Here is a 26,228-nt window from a genome sequence, read left to right as displayed (position 1 = left end):
TCCTACAGGCAGGCATTCTCTTCTGCACATCTGCAGGGAGCCAGAGAGGAGACCTTCTCCATCAATACGCCCGCAGGTCCATCCACGCTGCGGTCATCCTCAGCCATATTTTCTCCTCTGTCCTCCCTCGACTTTGCAGTTCCTTCCAGAAATCTCAGCACAACGGAACAGTGCACCAGTTAGGATCCAAGCCTCGCAGCGGAAGGCATCTCAGCCCAGCGTTCTGCGGCAGAGCGCAGTGGAGTTGCTTCAGAGCCGAGGGAAGTGAGCTCAGCAGCCAGCTCAGAGGTAAATAAACAACCAGCCGGGCTCGGAGTTGTGGGCACCTGCAGGGTGAGAGCAGGAGCATCGCACTGCTGCACGCCCAGCAGTGAGGATGATGACAATTGATGTTTATGTCTCTGTTAGTTTCTAGGGCTGCTGTAACGAGGTACTGCAAACTGGGTGGCATAAAACAACAGAAATCTGTTCTCTCGCTGTTCCAGAGGCTGGAAGTCTGAGACCAAGGTGTCGGCAGGGCCAAGCTCCCCACGAAGGCTCAGGGAGGGTCCTTCCTGCCTCTTCCAGCTTCGGGTGTTTGCCTGCAACCCTGCCTTTCCTTGGCTTGTGGTCGCACCGCTTCAATCTCTGCCGTCACAGAGTATTTTCTCCGTGTGTCTGTGTCCCAATTTCCCTCTTACAAGGACACCAGTCATTGGATTAGGACCCACCCTAATGACCTCATCTTAACCTGATTATGTCTGCAAAGACCCTATTTCCAAATAAGATCACAGTTCCTGAGGGTCAAGACTTCAACGGTCTTTTGGGAGGAAACAATTCAACCCACAGCAATGTCTCTTCGTTCTTTGCAGAGAACGTTCACGTGAATTACTGCCTCGGTTGTGATATTCGACACACGCCACAGAAAGGGTTGGTGTTACCCCGGTGGGGGAAACTGAGTCCCGGAGGACTGAGATTCAGACCCCTCTGGTCTCCTGACAGCCAGGCCCTCCCCTCGCTCTCCCTTTCTGTGAAACAGCCCCTCCCAGCTGAAGGTGAACGTACCCAGCCAACACCGCCATGGTGAGAACAACAGCCACCTCGCAGCCCAGCGTGACTCTGAGCTCGTTCCAAGTACTGGATGCTGTTCCAGGCGTTTTTTGCATGTACTAGTGAGGCAGGCACTTCACTTATCCCCCACCTCACAGGTGGGGAAACAGAGTCACAGGAAATGTAATTAACTAGCTCCTCCGCATGGACTTGGGGAGGAGAACCGGGGACAGAACCTGGGCCAATCAGACCCCACGGCCCATCCTCTGAGCCACTAAACTGCCGACACAACATCCCTGAAAATGCTGTGATCTGACTTTGAAAAAGCAAATGCAAACATTAAATATCTCAGGAAAGCCTTTTTAAAAAATAAAAACAGCTTTATTGAGATATGATTCAGATACCGTACGATTCACCCAAAGTGTACTTTAGTTTCAGAACATTGCCATCACCCCGAAAGGAGGGAGCCCCCTTACTCATTAGCATCCAGGCCCCACCTCCCCTCCCCCAGCCCCTGGCAGCCACTGATCCCCCTTCCCTCCCTGTGGATTTGTCTACTCTGGATATTTCGTGCAAGGGGAGTCGTACAGTGTGAGGCCTTTTGCGTCTGGCCTCTCTCATCACGTTCCCAAGCTCCGCACGTGCTAGCAGGACCCACACTTCCTCTTCATGGCCTAATAATGTTCCATCGTGGGGACAGACCACGTTTCGTGTCCCCATTCACCCGCTGGCGGACATCTGGGTTGTGCCCACTCCTTGGCTATCGTGCACGATGCCGTGCGGACATTGAAGCACCACTCTCCATGCGGGTGAGGTTTTCATTTCTCTGAGGTGTGCCCGTAGGAGTGGGATGCTGGAAGGTCCCTTTTAAAAGCAGGTGATCACAAAGACTTTTCTCCAAGGCAAATTATCTTTCTTGAACTCCTCTTTGCTGACATAGAATAATCCCGTGGCCCAAGCACTGTCTTTTGTGCTGTGCAATCCGCTCCCTGGCAGTGTTTCTCGTGTTCACTCCACGAAGCAACTGAGGCTGGAGAAGGGCTTTGCAGGGGTCAGAGGCTGGGGAGCGCAGCCATGACGACCTCCAGCCAGGCGTCCTGTCTGGGGGTCCCCGTCCGCACTCTGAGGACGCTCCTCTTGCAGGCGCACGGAGATGCCCCCCGCTGTCTTCCGTGAATGCCGTTTCTGGTGGCTCCAAGAACGCCGCGTTCCGCGCCGCGGACATTCCTAGACGGTGTTGCATTCATCACCGTCCCCGTGGACGGCTGCCCTGCGAGCTGCATCTTAACGAGGGACCCCGCATGGCTGACCTTGGCGAGCACAGGAGTCCTCTGTTGGGTCCTGTGTCTCCTGCCGTTTTGAAAGCGCAGATCGATGGGACGCAGTGGGCCGACTTGTCCCACTTCCCATCTCTGGGGAACAGGAAAGCGTCCTTGTGCGCGATCCGTGCAGCCCTGCCCCTGGCCCGGACCCCGCCCACGGCCAACAAGAAACCCCTTTGGTGTGCGGGGCAGGACGGTGCGGTGCTGGGAGCTCTCCCCCTTCTCTAGCCTTCGCGGCAGGATCGTATTTCGAGAGCGGCGACCCTGCACGCAGCAGACGGGCGGAGCCCTGTGAAACCTGGATGAGACCATGTCTCCGCTCTGCTAAGAGTGAAGCCCCCGTCCCACAGGATCTGGACCCCGGGGGCCGCTTTGGTTTCCTCCCCACTTCTCTTCCCCTCCATCACATTTTCCAGCCATGGTGGCCTCACAGCTGTGTCTTGACTTGATGGGCTTTGCATATGCTGTTCCTTCTGCCTGGAATGCTGTTCCCTCAGACATCCACGTGACTCCATCCTCGGGCTCCTGCTTTTCCCCTTCCCCGCTGTGGTCCCCGTAGCTGTGATCACCCAGCGGACACTATTCCAGTTCAGCTTTGAGGCCGTGTCTGTCTCCCTCTGAAACAGAAGCACCAGGAAGGGAAGATGTGTCTCTCGTTCACCCTTCCACCCCCGGTGTCTGGAACAGCGACTGTGCGTGGCAGCTGCTCGACAAATGTAGGGGGTACGGATGAAAAAGAAAAACCACTTGCAAGCCGTTCTAGTCTGCATTTCTGAGAGCATTTTGGAGAAAGGACTTTGGGGCTCGGCACTCTTTGAAGACGGCCTTGAGTAAGGAAGAAGGGGATCTTGGCCCGTTTCCTGCGGGAGCAGGATTGCGGTCCCGGACGCAGGTGTCCGACAGCGCCAGCCTTGGGAACGAGGCCAGGGCCCTGCGCTCGGCTGGAGACAACCGCAGACGTAAAGAGACCACACTCCAGGAACAACGGATGGCAACGCGTGTGTGTCAAGATCGTGAAACAACCCCCCCCCCCCAAGCCAGCTTTGCCTTGGGCAGCAGGAGATCCAGAAACCGTTACCCCAAAGAAGCATGAAGGGGGCAGAAACCCCAAGAAAGACTGGGCTAGACTAGTTTCTTAACGCAGACGGAGTGGAAGGTGGAGTCAGAAATCAGGGTGAGGGACGGGACAGCGAACGATGGCTGGATTCACACACACCTGTGGCTGGGGATTTGTGCCCGGGGCTGACACGCAGAATCACCTCCAGCTCCTTTCTGATTGGTCAGTGCTACACCCCTGCCCTGTCCTGATTGGTCAGAGCTCCCGCCACTTCAGCTGATAGTTCCGATATCACCTGCGTCCGTGCTCAGCACCTGGGGAATTAATTTCAGGAACCAGTGACATTCACTCTGCAGTTTCCCCGCTGCCCTCTCAGTGACCACAGTGACCCCTCTTCTCCCAGTGGACGTGGTCCAGCAACGACCTTTTAAAACAATCTTTAAAAATGTTTTATACATTTCTGTCCACTGCAAAGAGTCATACGACGGCAATGACCTCTGAGTGAGACTCTTACGCGGGGTATTCGTGGGTTTCCTTGGGGTACTTGGAGACCCCAAGGGCACAGAGGTCAGAATTCAAAGGGAAAGTCGTCCGTGCTAAAATGACCTGCAGGGGTCCAGGCGTGTGGCTTTTTGACCGTGGAGAACCGTGCCAACCACGTTAGTCACATGGAGTTAAAAACAAGCCCCGTTCCTCTTCCCCCCTGCAGCCCGACTTTCGCCGCGGAAGAAACAGGCTCACCACAGTAAACCACTTAGCAGATCAATCCCGCGGAGCAGCAACTCAGATGGTAGCTGAGCAAATTTTCCTCCCTCCCCGAGGACACGGCTGACAGCTCTGCAGGCCTGCGGTAACGGAGCAATAATTCTGGGTTCTGTCACTACAGGGAAACCCAAACCCCACCTCATTTACTTCCAATGCCTCCCCAGTGCAAGCCGGGGTGCAGGAGACAAACTTTACTTATCTGTCAATTTGCTCCTAATACGCGCGAGAGAATCTATTCCGAAACGTGCATCTAAAACAAGAAAGCAATTCAATTCAAGCAGGCACCAGCGCCGTACCCGACGTATTAAACAGATCGTCCTTTGGGGAGGCATGTGGCGTATGTGGCATCGACTTCCCCGAGAAATGTCCATGTTTTTGCAGTCTAGTCAAGACAGGAGGTAGCTGAGAAATACATACTTTATTTCCCCAATGTTGTGGCGTCTTTCACCGTTTTCAATACTGTGCATCGCTTAAGTATAAACACGTGCCATTGCTATGAAATCCAGGGTGTTTCTGAGGTCAGTCCTGGGGGCAGAACCTGCCCAGCAATATTATGAAGGAGGCAAAATCGGCCAGTGGTATCTGGCGTGGGCGACATTTCGGATGTGCACCCACACCTGGATCTCCTCTCCTTCCTCAGCGAAGAGGAAGAGCCCGTGACCCCCACTCCTTGCAGCCAACAAAATGTGAGTGCAGATGATGTGTGTCCCTTCTGGGCAGAGGCAGGGGAGAGCCAGAGTGACAGTTCTCCACTTTCTCTCTCCCCGAAGGGACAGTCTGGGCTGGCACTGTCACAGGATGGCACGAGTGGAATCCCCGACTCACTGCTTGGAGGAGAGCCCAGGATGACAGCCCAGGATGACCCATCCCACACTTTGGTGAGTGTGATAAATACACCTTGGCCGTGTTGCGCCCCTGAAATCCCAGTGCCTGTCTGTTGCGGGAGCTGGCGGGACAGGTGCTGAGGACTCACCCAGGGAAGCCAGGCTGGCGTTCACCTGGACTCGAGAGAGCTGACGGTACACGCGCTCATGCTCACGTCTGTTGGACTGTGCTCCAGTGGTGACTCCGCCAGGAACACCAGCATTTCGAAGAGGCCCACAGGGACAGGGGACACAGCAGAGAGGGATGAGCTGGCAATGGTGCACTCAGAGCCAGCATGGGTGGGCCATCGGGGAAGAGAATGCTGGCGGCAGGATTCCTAGGTGCCCGTAAAATCATGTAGAGAGCTTTCACCCAGTGGGGATTTGGGGATGTGAGCACCAAATTGAGCTCTGGATTACTCAAGGCACGAGGGAATGTGCAGGATCATGGATGCCCCACAGCATGGGTGGTCAGGCACCATGACCAGGCAGCAAGGGCTTCTCCGGGTTTTGTCAGGGAGATGCTGAGGAGTGAACAGCAACAGCTGGCTCCTGTCCTTGCATCACGCCAGCCAAGAATCGGAAGGATCCTGCTGGAATTCCACCCCGGGCTGGGGTGGGGCCGGGAGAGGAGGGCGTCTGTGCCAGGCTGGGGGAGATCCACAGCCCCGTGGTCCACCCAGGCCCTCCGTGGACAGTGGCTTGGGCACAACTGCATCTGGTCTGCAGGCTTTGTCCAGTGGGGTTAGAGGCTGTTGCTGGACCAGAGGTCCTCTCGGAGTCTATGGGATGCCTCTTTTGGGGAAGACCAGAAAGTTCATGCATCTCAGTGCCCCGTTAATTCCCCTGCAGTTGTTAGCACAGGGGACACATTTTCCCTTTCAACATTGCCTGCCGAGATCTATCAAAAAACCTCATGAATCCTCCTTGACCCTAACTACAGAAGGAACCCCCAGCATCTGCCCCAGGAATAATGGATGACACTATCCCCTAGTGGCAGAGCCTGACCATGCAACGTGCCCGGCAAGCACACATTTCATTTTTACTAACTTTTTTGAACAAAAATACCCCACCGCTCACAGGGCTGATCAGAGCAGGATGGGAGTGTACGTCTCTAATGTTGTTGACTGCTCCAGAGCCCTGTCAAGGCAAAATATACACGCTGCAAAATCTAACCATTTTAAGGGTACAGTCAGTTACAGTTTTAGTAACTTTAGATACTTGTGCAACCTTTACCACAATCCGGTTTTGGAACACTTCTATCACGTACAAGGCTCCCTTGTGCCATTTGCAATTAATCTCTGCTCCAACATCCAGCCCCGGGCAATCGCTGATCTGCTTTCTGTCCCTATAGTTTTGCCTCTTCTAGGAAGTTCCTATAAATGGAATCCTATAATACGTGATTTTTTTACGCTTGCCTGATTTCATCCCAGTTGCTTGTTTTATTGCCAGTTTTTAATTCATTTTCATTTATTGTTTTATTTTACTGCTAAACAAGTGTTTGAATGTTTGGTGATACCACACTATGTTTATTCTTTCCCCAGCTGTGGGACACGTGGATTGATTTCCGTTTTGGGAGATTCTGAACAATGTTGCATAGTAACATCTGTGTACCTGTCTCCGTGTGGATGGGTGTTTTTAATTCTCCCCAGTACCTGAGAGTGGAATTGCTGGGTTGTTTGACAAGTGTACATTTCACGTGTTAAGAAACTGCCAAACTGTTTTCTAACAAATTATCATCCAGCCACATTCCCACCTCCAATGCAGTTTGCCCACATCCACGTCAACACTTAGTATTGTCCGCCGCTTCCATTTTAGCCATTCTAGTGAGAGTGAGGCCATATGTCATTATGGCTTTAATCTCCCCAATGACTAACGACAGTGAGCGTTTTAATTCCCCTCACATTTCAGGTTTAATTACTATCTTAAGTTTTGGCTAACATTCATTTTTTAAAATACTATATGTAGATATTTCTTCTTCTTGGCTCAAATTCATTGAATCGTTTCTCTGACATTGACTTAATCTTTACACTGGAGAATCTGAAAAGAACCAGATAATAGGATGAAAAGGAGGCATTTTGGTTCATTACCAGCCAAAAAAAGACAAACCAAAAATAACTAAAACCAATGGAAATCTAGAGAAAATGGGAAGTGCGGTCAGAAAGAGCTGATGTAGCAAACAAAACAGTAACTGTTTTATGTCACTGGACATTTAAATTCATTATCAAAATACATATAGTTAGGAGCACTTAACACGCTATCCTTCCAAGTTGTCTTGCAAAATTGAGTTACAGGAAACCCTGCCTGTTGTCCGTCCCAGCAAACACAGTGTCTGGTAAGGAGATTTTTAGGGCTCCAAACAGAGGCCTGGGCTGCTGTCGGCCAAGCGCGGATGGCTGCCCCTCGCCGGGTGGTTTCTCTCTGCCCTCCACGCGCCGGCTCCTCGCTGAGGCTTCATTACCTCCCCCTCAATTGCTAACGAGCCTGTCTGCCCAGGCGTCTGCGGAAACCCGCCGGAACGTGAGGTCCACATCAAACGGGCACATCCAGACAGCAGCAGCCGGGAGGCCTCCCCTGCCGCCCGGCACTGATCTCTCCGATTAATGCAAACCTCTTGCAAATTCCTGGAGAAATGTTCCCGTTTCCTGTGCCCCGGCCCAGCTTTGCAGATTTAATTTTGAGAAGCACAAGCAGTAATCCGCCCACAAAATCCCTCATCCCACACGGTGCTACTGACATATTGGACAAATAAAAGCCTCCAGGAAAAAAAAAAAAGGATCTTGTCTCTTTCTTTCAAGCGATTCAAGGAAAGAGAGAACGAGTCCGTCGACTCCTTGAGTTTTTCTGGCAAATTCAAGAAAGAAGAATTCTCTGAGGGTCGATGAGAGATGATGCCAATGAACAGGCAGCAGGGCGGGCGTGGGGGACGCAGGCAGACACTGCTCCCATCCGTGGGACGTTTGCCAACACCCTCCTCCGTCTCTGCCTGGCCGCCCGCAGTGTGACGGGGAGGTTAGCGCCCACGCGGGGCCAGGTCACCCGATTCAGGCCACAGCCTGTCTCTTAGCAGCTGTGTGTCCTGGGCAAATTATCTAACCATGCTATGTCTCAGCTTCCTTCCCTACAACACAGGGAAGATAACGGTACCAAGCTTGGGTTAGCTGCCTGTGGATGCTGTAATGAGTTGTCACAAACAATAGAAATTTATCCTCTCGTGGCTCCAACAGCGCAAGGTGTGGGGAGGATCGTGCTGTCTCTGACGGCTCTGGGGGATCCGTCCTGCCTCTCCCGGCTGCTGCTGGTGGCCAGAAATCCCTTCAATGCTCGGCTCGTGGCGGCATCAGTCCGATCACCACTGCCATCTTCACGCGGTGCCCCCCTGGTGTCTCTGTCTCCCCCCCCTTTCTGTCTCTTAGAAGGACACTTGTCATTGGTTTAGGGATCACCCCAATACAGGATGCTCTCATCCCGGTCCTTAATCCCATCTGCAAAGACCCTATTTCCAAGTTAGGTCCTATTCGTAGGAACCAGGGTTAGGACTTGCATGTGTCTCTCTGAAGGACAATGCCACCCGCTGCAGACCTCGCAGGGACACCAGGAGAGTGGGTCTGCAATGGCCGTCTTATCATTGTTGAAGGAGATGCAGAATACGGACCGGTGAGGAAGGTGATGGGAGATGTGTTCCCACGGGGACAGCAGGAGGGACGCAGGCAAGGAGGCTGCAACCTCCTTGTGTGAAGGAGAAACCGCACGTGTCAGGACTCGAATCCGGCCCTCGGTATTCAGACTGCATATTCCAACCAGGGTAGTCTCGCGCCTCCCCCTGGGAACTGTCTGTGCTTTTCTTGTCATCTCTTCAGCCCTCATGTCCCCAGAGGCTGTGGCTTTTGTGCTGGCACCGGAGCTAGCCTGCAGCACATTTTTTTTTAAAGCTTTGTTGAGATACAATTCACACACCATGCAACTGCATTAAGAATGTATAATTCCATGGTTTTAGCAGATTCAGAGTTGTGCAGCCATCTCCCCAATACGTTTCAGAATGTCTGCGTCACCCCAGAAAGAAGCTCTGCCTACCTTAGCTGTCACCCCTCATCCCTCCCAGCCCTGGGCAGCCATCGTGTTGCTCTTTGTCGCTATGGATTTACCTTTCCTGCAGTTTCACATAAATGGACTCACGCAGTGGGGTCCTTTGCGACTGGCTCCGCCCCCTTAGGGCAACGTCCCGAGGGCTCGTCCACGCTGCAGCGGGCAGCAGTGCTCCATGTTCACTGCTGGATGATTGCGGCACTCGAGTCGAGAGGTATAATTATTAAGCAGGAATCATATATTAAAATGGTTATTATGTCTCTGAGTACTTCCCCGTGCCAAGCACCGTGCTAATTATATGCATTATTTCCAGTGAAATGCCCACAGAGGATGGGCAGGCAAAACAAGCAGGTGAAATGGACGTGGTAGAAATTGTCGTAACCCTGGTTTGTGCCTGGCCCACAGCAGACAGGGAGGCAGCCTCCATTCAGCTCTGCTGGGGGCTGCCTTGTGGGCCATCAGATCTTCTAATTCTTTCTAGAGAAGCCAGAAATCCAGGTTTATTTGTGTGAAATCTCACAAATGATAATACAGATGATAAACAAAATTCATCTTAAGGCCAGATTCAGACAAAGAACTTGCAGTTAACAATGTCCACGTGTGAAGCAAGAAGATGGTCTTACAGTAACCACGGCAGGTCATGCACATCCTGCTCGCAGCCCCAAAGTCGGTTTGGGGAAAGGGTGACCCACTCACCCTGGTTTGCCCAGACTGGCTCAGCTCTAGAACTGGGAGTCCCACATCCCAGGAACCTCCTCAGTCCAGGCAAACTGGGACGGCTGGAGAAGACCCCAGTCTACCCCTAGGAAGTGCCCACATTCGAGATGCTGGGCTGCTTGCCTTTGGAGCTACACTCAGAGGGAATTTATGAACACAAGGAGGGAAGGAAGTCAATCTTTTTAACTTATTGACACTTCCTTTTGGGTCAAAAACGCCATTGTCTTTCTCCAACTTCCTTATTTGTCAGATCTGATTTTTGCCTGTTTTAAAAGATGATGTCACCACTAACCACCATAACCAACATCATCAGCATCATCATCACACGCATCATCATAATCATCACCTCCATCATCATCACCATCATCACCACCATGACCACCATTTTGACCATCATCACTATGATCATCATCATCACAATCATCATCATCATCACCACCATCATCATCATCATCATCACCATCAACACCATGGCCGTCATTTTTACCATCATCACTACGATCATCATCATCACCATCATCACCATGATCATCATTTTGACCATCATCACTACGATCATCATCATCACCATCATCACCATCACCACCATCATCGTAACCACCACCACTACCATCAATGCCATCATCATCATTCACCTCCTCTTCACCCTTTAACTGTAAATACTTTCCAGGTGAAGATGTGGTGGTGAAAAGGACAAACTCTGGAGTCAGAGGCCCATGGGTTCGGTCCCCACGTCTACCCTTTCCGAGCTGCGTGAGCACGGAGTGTCACCTCTGCCCACGGGCCTCGGTGCCCTCACCCACACAGTGGAGATGGCGTAGGCTGAGACACCACGGAAGCAGCCGTTATGAGGATTAAATGAGATAACAGACATGAAGCACTCCGCACAGCGCTGGCACTCAGCAAATGCTAACTACGATCACTGTGGACATGAAACACAGTATGATTCAGCAAACTTTGATTCTGCAGAGTTACCAAACCTGGGCAGCTCTAATTTCTGGAATTTCTTGCCAGTTTTTGCTCAAGCTCTCTCTGGTTAGGTTTCCCAGGATTACAGAGTCACATTCTTGGGGGCACTGAGGATGTTTGCCTCCGGGGGGGATTTTCCACAAGGGACAGTGACAAACAAAAAACAGGGCCAAATGTGTGAAAGCATCTTATAAACTGTGGAGTGCTGTGCAGGTGTCAGGGAAGGGGACTAGGACTCTTACAGTTTGGCATTTCATTGTTCACGGAAACAAGATGGCTGCCCGATCTTGTTCTTCACCCCGACCCCCGGAGAACTGAGGACAAACACCGGGAGCTAGGCTCCCCCACCCTCGTGTAGCTAAAAGCTCTTGGAGGTTTTGCAGGAAATGAAGGCACATGTTTCTCTATAGGAAAACTATTTTATAAATAATCTCAATTAAAAACAGCCTCAAAATTTGGGGTGACATTTTCTTTTGCTGACTCTGACAGTCCCACAGTTGCTACCTAGACATGGGAGGCCGTGGAGAAATTAGGTCAGAGAAAGGCAAATATTCACAGTGCACTTGGCAAAGTTCTGTTCCGGGAACTTCCACTGTGCCAACTGTGGGATCCAACCGAGATGTCTACAGCAGGGGGGGCCTCATTTAACGTGTGGTGGGTTCCAGAAGCAGGACGGCATGGTGAGAAGAGGGACGTGGGGGAGATGCTATAAAAGCAAGACAGCAAAAATGATTTGGAAAAGACTGCAGGAAAATTAAAAAGGAAAAGCCTTAGGCTATAACTACAGGCTCTCAGCTGGTGTCTCAGCTTCTGGAGTTGTTATAGGGAGGGAAGATAATTTCTGACAGATGGAGGTCAAACCCCATGGCTGCTCCTTGCAAGCTGTGTGATCTTGGGAGGGTGACTTTACTTCTCTGAGCCTTGCCTTTCTCATCTGTAAAATGAGAGTCATGCTCGCTCCCTGTGGAGCTTTGGTGAGGACGTAGGAGATACTGTATGTAAAATGAGCAGCACATGGTAAACACCGCAGGAAGTTAGTTACTTTGGGGCATTACAGAGTGTGGGAAGGATTTCTAACAACACGTGGGGAAAGTCAACGAAAGGTCGATGAGAAGACCTATAAAATTAAAAATAGAACTCCCACTTCTGGGTGTGCATCCAAAAAACAAACAAACAAAAAAAGTGAGATCAGTATGTTGGAGAGACATCCGCCCTCCCACGCCCACTGCAGCATGATTCACAGAGCCAAGGTGCCCATGCACAGATGAGTGGGTAAAGAAACTGTGGTAGGTCCATGCAATGGAGTACTATTCAGTCATAAAAAAGGAGGAAATCCTACCTTTTGTGACAATGCGGATGTGCCTGGAGGACCTTACGCTACGTAAGATAAGCCCGTCCCAGAAGGACAAGTGCCGCGGGATTCCGTGTATAGAAGGTGTCTCAAGTCGTCAAACTCACGGAAGCAGAGAACAGATTGGTGGTTATGGGAGCGGGCGAGGAGGAAATGGGGGCGGTTGTTCAGCGGATACAAAGTTTCAGTTATGCAAGATGGCGGAGCTCTAGCAATCTGCTGTGCAACATTGTGTCTACAGTTAACATCTGGGTATCCTGCACTCAAAATTTGTTATGAGAGTAGATTTCATGTTAACTGTTCTTAATTAAAAATAAAAATCAGAGAGAGACAAACCCACCCAAACAGAAGAAGGCCTACAAAGGGACCTAAGGAAGCATTGGGAGGTGAAGGGTTAGTTTATTGCCTTGATTGTAATGGTAGTTTTGCAGGCCTACGCCTATGTCCAAACTGGTGAAATTTTATAAATTAAATGTGCAGGTTATTTTCCTTTGGCATATCGATTATGCCTCAATAAAACTGTCTGGAAACAAATGTGAATGAGAAGAATTTCAAACATCCCCCGAGAGCACAGAAGAAGTGGCAGAACTCGTCTGCCCCTGGGGCATGGAGTTGAGTTTGGGGGGCATGGGAGTGGCTGGACCCAACTTCTGGGGCTCTGTGAATGAGATGTGTGCACAGAACTTCCCTCCTCGGCTTGGCCTCTTCGTCACAACTGTGGGCAAGAGGAAAATCCCGCTCAGAGCAGGGTTTCAGGGCAAGGAGGTGGTGCATCCAGGCTATTCTATTCAGAAATAGAATCACAAGCTGCCGGGGGCTCTTAAAAGTTCATTCTGCCACAACCCCGAGGGGTTATAACCTGGCTGTAGGTTGCTTTTCGTTAATGGAGATCCGTTTCAGGGGTTCACGTGTCACCTAATGGCAGGTGGCCCCTCAAAGGGAAAACGGAACTCTCCCATACGTGTGTTGGGGAGGCAAAAAGTACACTTTTAAATAAAATAAATGAATGTGCTGATTTTGACCTTTTTAAAACTCTGCGACAAAATCCAGATGGAAGCAAAAAAAAAAAAAATCTCATCTCACCTAGCTGTTCTCATATTAATTTATAAAGCAAAATAACCCAGATTAATTCTCATTCAAACCTGTACCCACCTAAGTTTCTCGAAAATGAAATTCCATTAACAATTCCTTTTCATTTCTCCTTTCAAGACTTTTTAGTATGCAGGCGCTTGGGCGCTGGTGATTTCTGCACTTGAGCACCGTGGGGGTTCTGGGAGCATTCTGAAAACTCTTTTTCCCTCCCATTACAGGGTACAATGATACAGTATCTTAAGAAGTCTGTTGTTTAGAATCTCTTAACATTATGCGAGCATGTATCTGAGATAATGCTAGGGACACATTTGTAAGTGAATTTCAGGTCTGATTACAGTAAGTGCTTTAAAATACTTGCTCGGAGTAATCACCATCATTTTTGCGGGTGATGTGTACACCCATAGCAGCCCAGCCTCTGTTACAGGAGTAAGAGTGAAGACCACTTCTGTGCTACAATTGCCTGCCAGAAATACTGGGAAAGGAGTTATCTACTGCTCATATATTCATTTCCTAATAAATCCTGCCTTTTCAAGGCCCCTTCAGAAAGCAATGAAATAAAAGGGAGACTACAGATCTCAAGCCATTAATGATGGGAATGCCAGGCTCTGACACAGGCAAAAGCAGAAATCAAAGTCTTTGGTTTGGTGCTAAAACCTAAAATGTGTTTGAAAGGAAAACTAATGGAGAAATGAACACTAGATAGATGGTATCTGCTTCTCTGTAGCTAAGGAAAGTGGGTTTTACGTGGTTTGCAGATAAGATCAGGCAGGGCTGCCAGGTACGGTTGGGCAGGCTTTGTACTGCACAAGAGCTCTGCATCTAAGCAGGTGTCATTCACATAACAGACATCGTATATTTTGTGATAAAGGGAAGTCAAGCATCATACAGAAAGCACCTCTTTCTAATGTGCACGAAGACACCCCTTGGGCCTGGGGTGTGGCCCTTGCCTCAGGACACGAGGAGTTACAAAGAAGCAGTGCACAGATATATTCAAAGCCATCTCTTCTAAGACAGAGAGGCAGAGGTTTCTAAGTCAAGCCCAACCTCCTTACTTTTTGATTTCATTAATGAAAGGCAGGTTGATTCATGTAGCATGTAAACAGGATCTGAGATTATCTTGTTAACTCTGGAAACTCAAAGGGTAGAATACTTGTCTGGCACTCTGGGGAAGTGGAATAAATACCTGGTAAATGAACTGACAGGTGATTCTGTGTATGAAGCTACTACTGCAGCGAGCCTGACCTCTGCCCTTAGCTCTGAATCCCCAGACATGTCTGTCCATGCTCAAGTTTGAAAACCCCTGAAACAGAGCCGCACCCTCCCCTAGCCCACAACCTGCATTTGAATTATTTTAAAAACGTTTTTTATTTTACTTTGGTAAGAATGTATAACATGAGGTCTACCCTCTCACACATTTTCAAATGCACAACGCAGTGCTGTTGGGTGGTTTGTGCAGATCTCTAGAACTTATACGTCTCGCACAACTGGAATTTTGTGACAGCTGATCAGTAACTCCCCATTTCTCTTGTCCTCAGCCCCAGGTAACCACCAGTCCGCTCTTTCGTTCTATGAATTTGACTATTTTTGATACCTCATATAAGCAGATTCACAGTTTTTAATTTTTTTTTTTTTTTTAAGACTGAGTCTCACTCTGTTGCCCAAGTGAGAGTGCCGTGGCATCAGCCTAGTTCACAGCAACCTCAAACTCCTGGGCTTAAGCGATCCTCCTGCCGCAGCCTCCCCAGTAGCTGGGACTACAGGCATGTGCCACCATGCCCGGCTAATTTTTTCTCTATATATATTTTTAGTTGGCCAGATAATTTCTTTCTATTTTTTTTTTAGTAGAGACAGGGTCTCGCTCTTGCTCAGGCTGGTCTCAAACTCCTGACCTCAAGCAATCCACCGGCCTCGGCCTCCCAGAGTGCTAGGATTACAGGCGTCAGCCACCATGCATGGCCTCCATTTCTCAATCATCTCCAATGAAGCTATATAATCTTTAAACCTAGAGCACAGTTCTAACTTTCTGAGTCAACTGAGTAACATCATGGAAAGCATGAACTTGGGAAAGGCCAGGGCCACCCTACAGCTTCCTCTCATGGAAGAAACCAAAGTTCAGCCCGTGACGGTAAGAACAAGAATGACAATGATGACTCACACTTTTTGAGCGCCGACTTTGTTGGCAGGCAGCGGGTAAGGTATCATTCATTGGATAATTAATCGGTACCCCTGCAGACGTTACCACCAAGGCAAAACAGCTTCAGAGGAGTCAGAGATTTGCTTTTCAGGCAAAAATCTGGGCCAGTTAGTTGGAGGCAAAGGATATTTTTAAACCTAATCCCAAAGTACATCTCCAGCTGTGACAAGAAAACACTTATTCTGCCCATGTAGTTATTTCGCAACCGAGCACACATTTTTCAATTGCCCTAGAGCATCGATGCCATCCTTAAAATACTCTCCGAGAGTTACAAATGAAACAACTTCAAGTTGAAACAGGAGAGTGGGAGATCAGGGTAGGACGTTTTTAAAAAACAATAAAACATTATTTTCCCATTGTCTCTTTAAAAACACTATTCCTCCAATCTCTGTCGAAGGAGATTTCCCTCGAGTTCTTTGAAACACCTGCCTTCGCCCTGCTTGAACGCAGAAGGTATTGCCACACGCTTCCCCACGGGCCCGGGGCAGAGTGAGGCCATCCATCAAGTGCAGATTGACGTGCAGATCCAGCACACCCCTGCGATGCTACAGTGCCGCCAGCGCCCTCGCTTTCCTGCACCTGGGTCTCCAGACTCCGCAAAGGCAGAGGATGCAGGAATGTAACCGCACGGTGCCGCTGTCGGGAAAATCCAACCCTGGGGATTCAAGATACCCCGATAGGTCCCTCCAGGTTTGACTGTCTGTGAAGAGGGGAAGAAAGTGACCCTGGGAATGCTTCCTGGTCGTGTCCATTTGGGGATAACCTTGGTGTGTGTTTTGGGAAGGAGACTCTAGAGGGAGCGTGTAGCGTTTACCTCTCAGGTATAACTCGGTGTCGGATGGAAACCTAGAGCTGCTCAAAGCGGTTTACCTGGAGGATGTGTATCCAAGGACTGAGGACCAGGCTGTGGGCAGGATGGAAGGAAACAGCCAGGGACGATGCAGCCCTCAGACACCGGCCCCCGCTGGGAGCCGCCTCCACCTCCAGGCATGGGGCAGCGGGGGGCAGTTGAGTTACTGGAGCCCAGAAAACAGACTCCGCAGCAGGACCGGAGCTGAGAGCACGGAGGACCACGCCCCAGGCAGACACTGGCAGGTGTGTCGGGGAGGGAGGCACTGCACGGTGTCCCAGGGCTGCGGTAAGGAAGTACCACAAACGACAGACGTTGATTCTCGCCCAGCCCTGCAGGCTAAGGGTCCAGACCCAAGGTGTGGGCCGTGCCACGCGCCCTCTGAAGGCTCTAGGTGAGAACGCACCCTGCCTCTCTCCTGGCTCCTGCAGGCGGCTGGCCACCCTTTCTTTCCTTGGCTTGTGGATGCACATCCAGTCCCTGCCACCGTCCTCATATTGCTTTCTTCTCCAGTCTCCTCCATGCCCGAATCTGTCTCCTTGTAAGGACACCAGCCATTGGATTGAGGGCTCATCCTAATCCAGTATGACCTCATCTCAACGGGGTCACATCTGCAAAGACCTTGCTTCCAGGAACGGTCATATTCCCAGGCACCAGGAGATAGGACTGCCACGTATTTTCTTGGGGACATAATTTAACCTATTTCCTCCAATTACCTGGATGCCTCCCACTGGGTAAAGCCCTCCTGAATCCAGAGTGCAAGGGAGCCGGGGGGCTGCGGTCCAGGCAGATCAGCCGTCAGGGCCCAGAGAAGAGCACGGAAGGGTCTGGAAGGGCAGGCCAGGCTCGGCGGAGGCCCTGGCTGGCATCTCTCTGCTAACAATCCTTTCCTGCTGCACACCTCGCCCGGGGCTCCCAGGATCTCTCAAACCCTAATGAATCTCCATGACACCCCAGAGAGGTGAGAATTAAGATCATCATTTTGTAGACTCCAGAACAAGTAGCAATCTCTCCTTTAAACAGCCCTACTGATTGCCACTTTATTTTTAATTTGATTTTATGCAGAGACAGGAACATGTTCCAGGCATTTTGAAAGCTCTCTGTAAGAAAAAACTCCCAAGTTACCGCCACGTTTCAGGGGTCAAGGAAAATGATTTCCCATGAAGTTTGCAAAGGGTGCAAAATGACAATCGTTTGAAACTTTTCAAAATTCCGGGTAAATTTCACCACCTCTCAGGAAATTCAATCTGGGACAAAATACATCAGTCCTGGGGCAAAGAACTTCTTCCCACACCTGCCCAAATTAGAAGAGAAATACCCAGAAATACCCTAAGGCTGAGCTGTTGGCCATGAGAAGGGAGGTCAGACACACCTTGTCATGTGACTCCTTGTAGATGTTCCTTGTGACTCACTAACAGGCCTAAGGCCATGCAGGACACAGCTCCAACCGCACCTGCAGGCCATCAGCTTACCCTACAGATCACTTGAGTCCGGTTCATTTCTGGTGGCTGGTCTGTGATTCACAGACTTGCTTATCTTAAAGCATGACGCATTCAGACAAACCTTCATTTCTTTGACCAATCACAAATCAAAGAATCTTTAAACACACTTATAACCTACAACGCTCCCCGCTTGGAGCTGTCCTGCTTCCATGGCAAGCCTGGAGCGCGGAGGGGCCCGCAGTGGCCTGGGTGTCAGTGTGCTTCCAGTGAAATAGCGCCAGGGGCAGGCAGGGCCAGGCAGGTGGCTTCTGCCTCAGTGGGTCACTTTATAGGAGAGTTGGGAGCGCTTTTCCCTGCTCCTCCCATCTCGTTCCCAGCGAGGCTGCAGATGATCCATCTCACTCATTGCTTTCTCCCTGGGTCCAGGCGGGGGCTGGAGAAGTCCTCATTTTAAGGCAAGACATTCCCCAGTGAGGCAAATTTTCCACCTGGTAATCCCCTATTTCACCTTTCTGAAGTCTGCTTTCTTTTAGAGGAAAACAACTGGGAAAATTTACTTCATTGTTTGGGACCTAACCAGCTGTCTCCCTGGCTGCTAGCAGACAACACAGGATTTGCCTCTTGTTCAGTAGTTTATATATTTTATGTCATTTCTTATCTAAGTCAAGCTATAGTTTTATTCGCTAGCTACTTCCGATAAAAGTTTCTTTTTTTGGCTGGTTGTTAATGTACTAAAGTTTATTCTTTAAAAAAATCCCTTAGAAAATAGGAGAATGGAAGTTTCTCCAAACTGCCTCATGTGTTGTCTAATTTCCATGTTGCTTTGCAGAGTTGAGGTCAGGCCCATATTCCAGGGGACACGAAGTGATGACAGCACACGGCTGGCAACCTAAATCCAGCTTTCAGAGCCCTGAGCCCCGCGCTGGGGCTGCAGAGATGTTTGTTTGTCACTGAACTTCAGGATAAAGCCAGTCTGTGTTTATTCGCATTTACTTGCAAACAAAAGGGTTCTGGGTACTGACATCTGCAGTCATTTCCTGTTACCTTAAAGGCATTACAAAAATACAAAAACCACAATAATAATAATACGTTGCTTCAAGGAGGACTTTCATGTTTCCTCGAAAATGGGTCATATTAACCTCTCATATCCTCACGATGGTTTTACCTTTCCAAGTGTTTGAATGTTGTATCCTTTGGAAACAGGTAGGCTAGGAACCGTGCACTTATCCCTCAGAGCTGATGTTGGCGTGTGCTCTAGGACACAGGTCTGCAAACTTTCCCTCCAAAGGGGCAGATAGCAAATATTTTAGGGTTTCCAAGCCAAGAGGCAAAACTGGGCCTACGCAGTAGCTCGACAGAACCCTACAAAATGTAGACACTTAACAACGTTCAAACATTCTTCGCTCGCGTGGGGTACAAAACCAGGCAGCAGATTGGATGTGGCCTGTGGGCTGTGGTTTGTTGGCCTCTCTTCTAGGACATGGAAAGTCAAAAGGAATCATTCCCCAGCCTCAAAGTGTCTGCAGATCCTGTCGGCGGATGATCCCTTCCGGGGGGACATCTGTCGTTTTGTGTGTCCAGCGTCTGTTCTCCCTCTCTGAGCGGGAGCCAGGCTTTCCCCGGGTGCACCACGTGCCGCGGCTCAGCCTCTCTGCACCTGCCCCAGGGAGGCTCCCCCGGCCGGCGGGTCAGAGTGTTCTAATTGCTATAGGGTCAACCTGCTGGCGAGGAAGCCTGCTTACCCCAAAGCCGCACAGAAATGAATTTTGGAATATCCACGCCAGGCCCTGTAATTCTGGCAAAGACAGGTGTAGCCACATATGGGAACAGTCCTGGTGTGCCTCTGAAACTCCGTCCTCTTAGGATCCTCTAGAGGGACTCTTCACACTTGTGCACAAGCATAGGAGGGCCCCAGGGGACAGTCCCGGGGAGTGGGAGAGTGTCGGTGAGGGGCCAGGGGGCAGATGTCCAGTCCTGGGCTCTCACCGTCCTGCCCGCTCACTCCCAGCTCCACAGGGACTGGCAGCTCCGACATGCCATCTTTGCTCTAACGGTTACGTTCTAGTTGTGCCGATGCTACAGGTTCACCTGATCCCACAGTGAGGCAGAGACGATGGCATCTGCCCAGCTCTTCCTCTGCCCCCACGTGTCCCAGCCATGGGGCCATGGAACTCCTGGCCAGCAGTGTGTGCATGGGAGTGTCACATGTCCCTTCTAGGCCACTGCTCAGAAGAGCTTGCATGTGACCCTCCACCTGTCCATTCTTTTGCCTGGTGACAGAGAAGATCACGCATCCTTGATGCTACAGCTACAAAACGATCATGTCCCCATCAGTCCAGGCCCCTGAGACACTGCATGGAGCAGAGCCCCCCGCCAATCAAGCCATGCAGTATGAGCAAAAATGACTTGTGTCACTCTGGGCACCTGATATTTTGGGGTTGCTTGTTGCCACAGGATAGCCGAGCTCATCACGACTAGCACACACACTGGTCTAAAGATTCCTTATGAAAAAAGGACCAGAAGAAATCAATGGAGTAGATTTCGTGAAGAAAAGGAAGTAAATAACAACGCATTTGGCATGGGGCTCTGGTAAACATCATGAGGGTGTTGTGAGTAACTGAAGTCGAGAACGGCCCGGCTAGTGAACGCAGCCGCTTCCAGGGGAAGACGGGAAGCTCTGAAAGCAAATGGCCCTAAAACAGCTGCAGCAAACACCCCGTGAGACACAGGGACGGCCCCGGATGCCACGAGACACAAACACAGGAGCATCCGCCGCGACGCACGTCTTACCGTGGCTAAGGGGACGATGCCCACCAGGTCCTTCTGGCTGACGAAGATCTCCGACACGGCGATGTCCGTGGTCCCCTTCCGCGGGTATTCCACCTGCCACGTGATGGGCTGCGTCCCCGAGAGGCTGCTAAAGCTGGCGATCTCGAAGTTCATCTGCACGACCTCGTTGAATACACCGCTGCTCCTGGAAGACAGCAGAGAAAGGGGCTCTCAGCCGGCTTTGTTCACACGACCCTCCTCTCACTCTCCATTGCACCCAAGGCAAGGACAGAGAAAATGCCTTGCAGGGAGGGAGAGCTGCGGGGTTTTCTGAGGCACCTGGGGTGTGGAGCCACCTGCAAGGGAGGGGCCGGGCAGCTGGGAGGGAGAGGGACGCACAGGTGAGGGGTCTGGACAGAGCGTTTAAGAGCATTAATCTGCGTGTGCACTGATGGGAACCTTGGGCTGGTTTCTACCTGCTCTTCAGACAGTGAGTCAATCCAGTCTGCCTCCTACCTGCAGCGCGCACCTGCATGATCTTGGCACTAACTGTCCTCCCTTCCAAGTTCAAAAGCAAGTGGTAAAATAAAAAAATAAATACAATGTCCCTCTTTATTTTGTAAATCACATCCTCAGGCTCTGCTGCCACTAGAAGCAGGACTGAAGCAGAGTTTCCACCAGTTGGACCCAATCCTCTGGGACTTAGACGTGGAAGCAGGGTATGAATCAGCAGCGGGAAGGGAGCTGGGGTTTCAGGTGGGCACAGGGGTCCTGGTTTCTCTGGGGCAGCTGTGGGGGGCTCCAGGCATCCGGGTCCCCAAACCATTGTGCCACGTGGCCGGTAGTCTTGTGTCCACTGCCCTAGTCCTCTGCAGAGCTTGGACGTTTTCTGTGCCTGTGTTACCCCTGGCTGCTCTGTGCCTGGATGTGCAGGGTAAATTCAACTCGATGTCTCTCCTAGGGACTCTCTGAATTGCTTAGTATCCTTTACTGAAAACTCTTCTGCTTAGAGGCACTGCTTAGCTAAGCCAGTCTGCTGTCTGCATCTAGTTCTGACCAATGCCTCACCTTCCAGGTGGGCCCAGATAGAGGTATTTAGGGAGCTACTGACAGTCCAGACTTTTTATTTTTTAGATGATAAACTCGAGGCCGAGGAAGGGAAGCGGCTTGCTCACAGCCACCCAGCCAGCAGGTGCAGAGCTGACATCCCCAGTAGCATCTCCCATCTCCCAGCCCGACGCTCTGTACAGCAACCTCCCCGAAGACAGCTGGTGGTCAAAGTGACATCACAAGGCACCAAGACAGCCTCCTCAGGACAGGGGACAGCAGACTGTGTCCTGCAGATGAAATCCAGCCAGCTGCCTATTTTCACAAATAACATTTTATTGGAGCTCAGCCCTGCTCATTCATTTATGTTTTTCTATGGCTGCTTTTGCGTTCCAAGAACACGGTTGAGTAACTGCATCAGGCAGTGTATATACAGAACCTCAAATATTTACTAGCTGGTCCTCTGCAGAAACTGTGCACCGGCACTTACTCAGGAGTTAGAGTAGGGGAGATTGGCCAGGCTTTCTAGAGCTGTTGAATAAATAGAATCAATATTGGTGGAGGCGAGAGGCAAGGGCATTCTGGGTACAGAGCTGGGTTTGCAGGGTGGGTCAGGGTTCTGGTGAGCCCTGGCAGCCGGCCTGAGGTGCCAGCAATGCCCCCGTCCTATATGCTAAGGATGGCTGTAAGGGGAGGGTCACCAATCAGCAACATCTCAGGTTGACATCCCCTGGAAGGCCACCTGTTTGCAGGTGAGTTGAAGGCGATTTTCCACAGCACATTAAGAAGGAAACAACAAATATGCTTAAAAACCGCATGCAAAGCGTTTATTGGTACCAATGCAAAGAGTCGTCATGGAAACCCCTCCCTTCGCTCGGGCACTAATGAATGGCAGATGCAATCAGTCCATCTTCAGGGCTTGCTCAACTGCCAGCGACGCAATTCCTCACCTGTCACCCTCAGCCCTGCTCCGTGGCTGGGACAGGAAGGACTGGGAAGGTTACTACACCAACCAAAGCACTGGGACTTGTGACTCTTCCCCGAGTTCTCTGGGCCAGCAGTGGGACCCAGAGAATCATGATTTATGAGACGCTCGAGATTCCTAAATCCAAGGTCTGGACCATCAAGCCCCGGGCTGCAAGTCTCAAGAGTGAATCACTGGTCTTGAGCAATGAGGGAGAGGTGTCTGGAGTCTAGAGTGTTTCCAAGGTGAGAGATGTGTTCTTGGTCCAGCGACCCATGCCCACTGGTACCTGAGCCCACACGACTCAACTCATCATCCGGGAAATCCTTCCAGAATGTTCTGGCCCCACCTCTCTCTCCTCACTGGGCCACAGATACTCCTTCATTTGGGGGAGTGTAACCTTGCCCTTTTAGCAAGAACATCTGGACTGACATCTCCTCATCTGCAGCAGAGCTGGTACCGGTGTTGAGCTGTCCAGTAGCTACTTGATGGACTCCACTCTGCAAACCATTCACTCCCCTCAGTGCTGGATGTGGCAAAAGTCCAGCCGTCCAAAGACTCCCTGTCAACCCCCACGGGATGCCTATCCCAGCACAGCACCGTGGTGTGGCAATGGCTCTCAATCTGTGCCCGTCTTCATTCTGTGACAAAATTCTTTTGTGAGCATCACAACCGCCCACATCATCTCCGAGACTCGGCGGCATCATTCAGAAGATTGAAATGACCACATCGCCCTTGTGTGGGGAGGACAGCAGTGTGCAGAAGAATCCAGCACAACCTCTCATGCCCAGCTGTGTCCCCTCCGTGGCAGTCATGCTAAGGAAGGCGGTAGGGAAGGTGCAACACTAGACAAGAGACAAGAGAAGCAGCGTTTTTCTTTCTGGCTGGAAAGACACTGTTGTGCGATTTTCATGAGCACTGGTCTTACATGCCTAAGGTGTTTTGTCCAAGTTAATATAAGAATAAAAACAACAAGCTATTGTTTATGAAATACTCACTATATTCCAGGACTGGGCCAGGTTCCAAGCAAACATTATTCCAAATCCCAATAAAAACCCTCACGGTTATTAAGGCTCCCGTGGGCACAAGTGGCTGCACGGATGCTCTGGCAGCCAACGAGCATGTTTGTGTCAACTCGCTCTTCAACCACGCAGAGAAGGGAGCGACTGGGCAGGAGCCCCCCTGAAACACTCTGTGGCTCCCCGCTCAGACTCTCCCCACTTAGGAGCCAACTCTACTTAATTCTGGCTTCAGTACAGAAAAATAAAAAAAGCAAATTTTACAATTAGAGGAAAACTCCAGCTTTCTGGGAGCCGTGCAGAATTCCGGGTCAGGCTGGCACTGGGGCAAGCTCCCCGGTGCAGCGTGGAGCACACGTCTGGTCCGGACACTGACATCAGATTTTCAGGGAACTGGAGATCTCAGATGACAAGGAGACTGTTCTGTGGCCACAGGGACCCGGGGAACGTGTGTGAGAGAAAATCCCAGACGTGCTGACCCGACAGAGAAAAGAGCCCCTGGGAGGGCTTAGGATTAAACATTCCGACTCAGACGAGGAACTCCTTTGGGAAGCTCTAGAACTGACTCCGCATTTGTTTATCTTTGTGCATCATGTCCCTGCCTCCTCCTCCTCCATCTCCACACAGCCTTTATCTTCATGTCTAAAAAAGGCATAGTTATATACATATAGATTTAAGGAAGTGAAACTGTATTTGGAAACTCGATCGTTTTGTGGGGAAGAGCACAGAGGGCTGTTTGGTGCCTGTGGTCCTTCCTCTGTCCCTCTTATGGGGCGTCCCCCCTCCTTCCTGCGGACGGCTGCCTTCCGGAAAGCAAGGAGAGCAAAAGATTTTCCCAGAGAAGCTGGGAATCTAGGTTTTTCCTCTAAAATTTCTGGATTTTTAAATGCAAAAGCCTTAACTTTGTAGCCACAATGCAGCTCAAACAGCATCACTGCTGTCTCTGGCTTAGGAAAACGTCTGCGTGGTCTCGCTGTATTCTGGAGGAAGCATTTCGCAGAAGTGCCGTGGCTTTGAGCTGGAAGCTGCTGTCCTAAGACGATGCCGTGTGGTGGTTTTCCCGCTGCAGGGCCCGGGATCCTTCACCCTCCAAGGGGATGAAACAGCAACTGCCAGGGGGCCCCGGCTGATCCGTCACCTCACCCCTGCCCTCCAACACACTCCTGTTGCAACAAGAGCACCTCCTGTCTCATGTGTTGCAAATATTAGGTCTCCAAGAAGCGTTTTATTCAAAGACTGAAAAAGAAGAGAAGAGATGAAGGAAGAGATAAAATGATGGAAGGAGGAGGGAAGGAAGGAAGGAAATGAGAGAGGGAAGGAGGGAAGAAGAAACTTAGGGATTAGAACCAAGATTGAAACCATGGCTCCTTTGGGGCAACACGCTGAGTGTTAGGGTTCGGGCCGCAGGCTTTCAAACAGCTTCAACGCCTGGCTTCCCAGATACTGGCTGGGTGACCACGGACAACTCTGCTTCCCTTTCTCTATTTGCAAAATGGGGACGCTCACCCCTCCCATTTCATACAGCTGTCGTGAACGAATTAAGTCAAAGCACTGAGAACAGAGACTGGCCTCAGCAAGCATAAATGTTAGCCGTTTCTTGTTTTTAGCAGGACTTGATATCACACTCGTGCTCAGGGACTGCAGGGTTGGCTGCCTAAGCCATCGTTAGGACATGCCCTGTTAAGGCTGGTCCAGAAGCCCCCCGAGAACAAGACACAGCAGAGATGCAGAGTCACTGCCATTCACTGTGAACTGACATTCCTTCAGGTGTGCGTCCAGTGCACTTGCTCAGTTCCTGCCTCTGCCTGGCACAATGCCACCATCCCAGTCTACTGGCAGATGGAGACCAAGGAAAGAAGAAATCTGTCTGCAATTCCGTCTGTGGTCAGTGCCTTCTGCCGTCTCTGAGAAGACTGAAATCTTTTCCAAGCTTCTGCCTTGAAGGGACCGAGAGCCTAGCCCTCCACATCAGCTCACACGGGGCTTGGGGTGTTGGAGTAATAAAGAGAGAAATCTAAACACTTAAGTGACTCTAGAAGCACCCAAGAACCATCGGGTGCTAAATCAATAGTGCAGATTTATTGAAGTAACTCTTGAAAGAAATTTCTAAAATTGGCTTAAAAAGCTCTTACTCAAAAGCAAATAAATTCCCCCAGTAGTCACAATAAAGTTTGGACCACTGGAAACCCAATTTACTAAACCTCTTAGCTATTAGACTCCATTTGGCAAAAAATGAAAAAAAAAAAGGGGGTAGGGGAGTCTGGGGTATGTTAAAAAGCCAAAAGAGCCTTACCTGTCTGCTATGGGGAATAGGGGTTTCAGCCCCCATGTTGGCAGCTGTGTTCAGCTTAGCGGCTGCAGACAGAAAAGAGACTCACGAAATGAAAAAATCAACCTTATATATAATGGGGAAGTCACTGTGGGAGAACAGAATCATTTGACCCAGGCTTTGTTTTATTCATTCTGCTTCATGTGTATTGCATGAAGGGAAGGACGCGGCGTCCCCGCTGGGAAAGGCTTTATTAGAAAGTCCCACTGACTCTAAAGTCCACAGGAACATCCCGGCATGTCCTGGGAGCTCTCCGTGGTGCTGAGACATCTCCGTCCGAGCCGCAAGCTGCAAGTGACGGAAAACAGCTTGCGCTGACTCGCAACGGAAAGGGCAATGCCCCAGCAGTACCAGGGTTCAGGG

General features: G+C 50.5%; 1 protein-coding gene across 1 annotated transcript in view; it reads right to left on the bottom strand.

The window, feature by feature from the left end:
* The window catches only part of TMEM132C (transmembrane protein 132C), a 119,481-nt gene that overhangs the window by 22,482 nt on the left and 70,771 nt on the right, over nt 1-26,228 (bottom strand). The window contains 1 exon segment of the mRNA XM_045534726.1: nt 20,528-20,711. Within this exon segment, the coding sequence (XP_045390682.1) occupies nt 20,528-20,711 (184 nt within the window).

Source organism: Lemur catta, chromosome 21 (assembly GCF_020740605.2).
Source record: "Lemur catta isolate mLemCat1 chromosome 21, mLemCat1.pri, whole genome shotgun sequence".
Classification (NCBI taxonomy): domain Eukaryota; kingdom Metazoa; phylum Chordata; class Mammalia; order Primates; family Lemuridae; genus Lemur; species Lemur catta.
This window is presented reverse-complemented; position numbering and strand designations above follow the sequence as displayed.